Source organism: Cottoperca gobio, unplaced genomic scaffold, assembly GCF_900634415.1.
Source record: "Cottoperca gobio unplaced genomic scaffold, fCotGob3.1 fCotGob3_220arrow_ctg1, whole genome shotgun sequence".
Lineage (NCBI taxonomy): Eukaryota > Metazoa > Chordata > Actinopteri > Perciformes > Bovichtidae > Cottoperca > Cottoperca gobio.
Genome location: NW_021166853.1, coordinates 179,264 through 181,763, shown reverse-complemented (window position 1 = coordinate 181,763; position 2,500 = coordinate 179,264). Strand labels below are relative to the sequence as shown.

The window sequence follows — 2,500 nt, the reverse complement described above, 5'->3', positions numbered from 1 at the left end:
TACGTTTCCTTCCAGAGTTCGAGGAAACACGTTGAGGTACAGAGGATCATTTTGGGGGTGAAGTTTTCTTTCCTTTTTTATCAACTAAACGATGAAATATCAATAATATGAAAATTAAAAACGGGACTTTATTGCGGATCTGACTGTTTTGTGTCGACATTAGTAAATTAATCTTGGTCATACTTATAAAAGTGATAAAAACAAACAGGCGTGCTTCAATGATTCAATGAGTAGATTCTGTTAAAGCATGCGATGTGTGAAACAAACAGCATGTACCATGGGAGAGGACAGGACAGGGAGGACTCTCCCAGAGGAGCTATGCTTTATGTTATTCTTTGGGCTAAACAGAGGGAACAGACATTTCTTGATGACAGGAGGCCGTCCCTCGGGGACTTGCATCTGTAATACAGAGGCACATGACGGGGGGCACAGGGAAACATGATGCACACGACAACAACAACAAATGATTCAATATGTCTGCAGTGTTGGCCCCTACCAATGTGAAAAAATGGTAGGGGCCAACACCTTGAATGTGTTGGCCCCTACCATTTTATTATTATTTTTTATTCACAACTCACTCTTCACATCGACAGGTCTCTTTTATTAAATAAACTAAACGCTTATGCTATTGATCTAATTTATGTGCACGTTTCAGTTTGTACTGTCTACTTATTCACATTCTCTCCTTCGCTCCGTTTTGCGAGCGAACTGACAGCTGACACACACACACAACGCAGCTGACACACACACACGCAGCTGACACACACACACGCAGCTGACACACACACACGTGCGCACACACCTACAGAGTGTAAGAAAGGAGAGGGGAGTACTAAATAGAAACCGCGCCACGCACGCAATTCAAATCTGTGTTGAAATCAGCAGGCGAGCTAGTTAGCTGTTAGCATCCTGCTTGGCTAAATAACAGAGCTAACAGCTAACGGAGCTAACAGCGAAGTTAACAGATCGAGCTTCCATAGAGATGCATTACGGTGCATTCAAGCTCTATTCAGCAAAAATGAGTACTGGGTTAATGTGAATTATAACATTATAATGATGTGTTCAAATGTAATCTTGTAAAATGTAGTTTTTGGTGAGAAACTTGAATAAATCCAGTTGTTTGAAGCAATATAAAATAGATGATAGAAGGAATTATGTTTAACTTCCTAACAAAAGCCAGTATGAAGTAACAAAGGAGTGTATGTTGAAGTACAATTGGTATCGACTACTACATGTCTGGTATCGTGACGTCCCTAACGAATAAGGAGGAAGCATTAAACTCTTGAAGGAGGGACAGACATCCAGACGTGACATCCTGAGAAATACTCGACATACAAGTTACCATTTGAGACTTTTTCTTTTTCTTCTTTATGGCTCTGAAGAAGCCCTGCTTCTCCTTTTCTTTGGACGGCTCAGGGTTCAGCACGACAGTGTCCGGTCCAGTCCTGAGAATAAAACACTGATGAGCGCGATGTCCCAAATAAAAAAGCACCCAGTGAGACCGGCCAGCTTCATGTGACCAGTGTGAAAGTTAATCCACCATAAAATTGTTTTCCAGAGTAAGAGAACAGATTAGTGTTGTTGTCGAGGAGACATAAGTTAGATGAACCAAATGTTCTGCTGCGGTTAGAGAAGATCGTTATTTAGCTTTCCTCTAAGACGTGTAAAGATAAATGTTATAAGTATTGGTGCAAATGGTTTTACATTTAAATATAGATATTACTTTTAGATAAAGGAAATACTTTACATTAATATAAGTATGTGGTTTACCATTATTATCCCATTTATAATGATTTCCTCATTTATTTTCTGTGATTTGTTTTCTTTGTATCAATAAATTTTGTAAACATTTATAAAATATGGAAAGAATAAATATTTTATTATTTTTCTTTGTTATTTATATCACATTTATATTATTTATGATATATTTATGATTCTTTCTTTCTGCTCCCTTAACTTTCTGTATGTAGTTTATGATCACATTTTACATTACAGTTCATTTATACATTTATCATTATTTACTCATTTCTTCTGTGATTTATTTGCTCAATGGTTTTTAAGTTAAAAACATTTCTTAAGTACAAATTTAATAACGTTTAAGACCTTTCTAATACCTTTAAAAGGAAAGAATAACAAATTAGATCGCAGTAAAAACTGTTGAATTTCAACAACTTAAATATTCAGTTTTCAAACCGCAGCGTTTAAATCTGAAGCAGGATGAACTCGTTCTTCTTCTACTGTTGGGTAAAAGCAGAATGTACGCTACCTATTCAACGTACAAACAAAAAGGTATTGGAGGTTGACGTAAAAAACATCCTTTATTCCGCCCCAGATGTAACGTCTCCCCTCCAACAACTCCAGACGTTTAAAGATATCTTTAGACCTTGAATGTCCAAACTAAATGTACGACTTCCTCAGGATCTGAGGGGACCCTGCATGAGCACCATGTTAATTCCCTTTGAGGACCAGAGTGACACTGAGGTGATTATCTCTCTCACAC

The 2,500-nt window shown here is 37.4% G+C and overlaps 1 protein-coding gene across 1 annotated transcript in view; it reads right to left on the bottom strand.

Moving 5' to 3' along the window:
- The window catches only part of LOC115004909 (cyclin-dependent kinase-like 5), a 17,982-nt gene that overhangs the window by 9,767 nt on the left and 5,715 nt on the right, over window positions 1-2,500 (bottom strand). The window contains exons 4-6 of the mRNA XM_029426641.1: window positions 2,408-2,432; window positions 1,343-1,445; window positions 277-399 (exon numbers count right to left, since the gene is read on the bottom strand). Coding sequence (XP_029282501.1) covers window positions 277-399; window positions 1,343-1,445; window positions 2,408-2,432 — 251 coding nt within the window. The remainder of the gene's footprint in view (window positions 1-276; window positions 400-1,342; window positions 1,446-2,407; window positions 2,433-2,500) is intronic.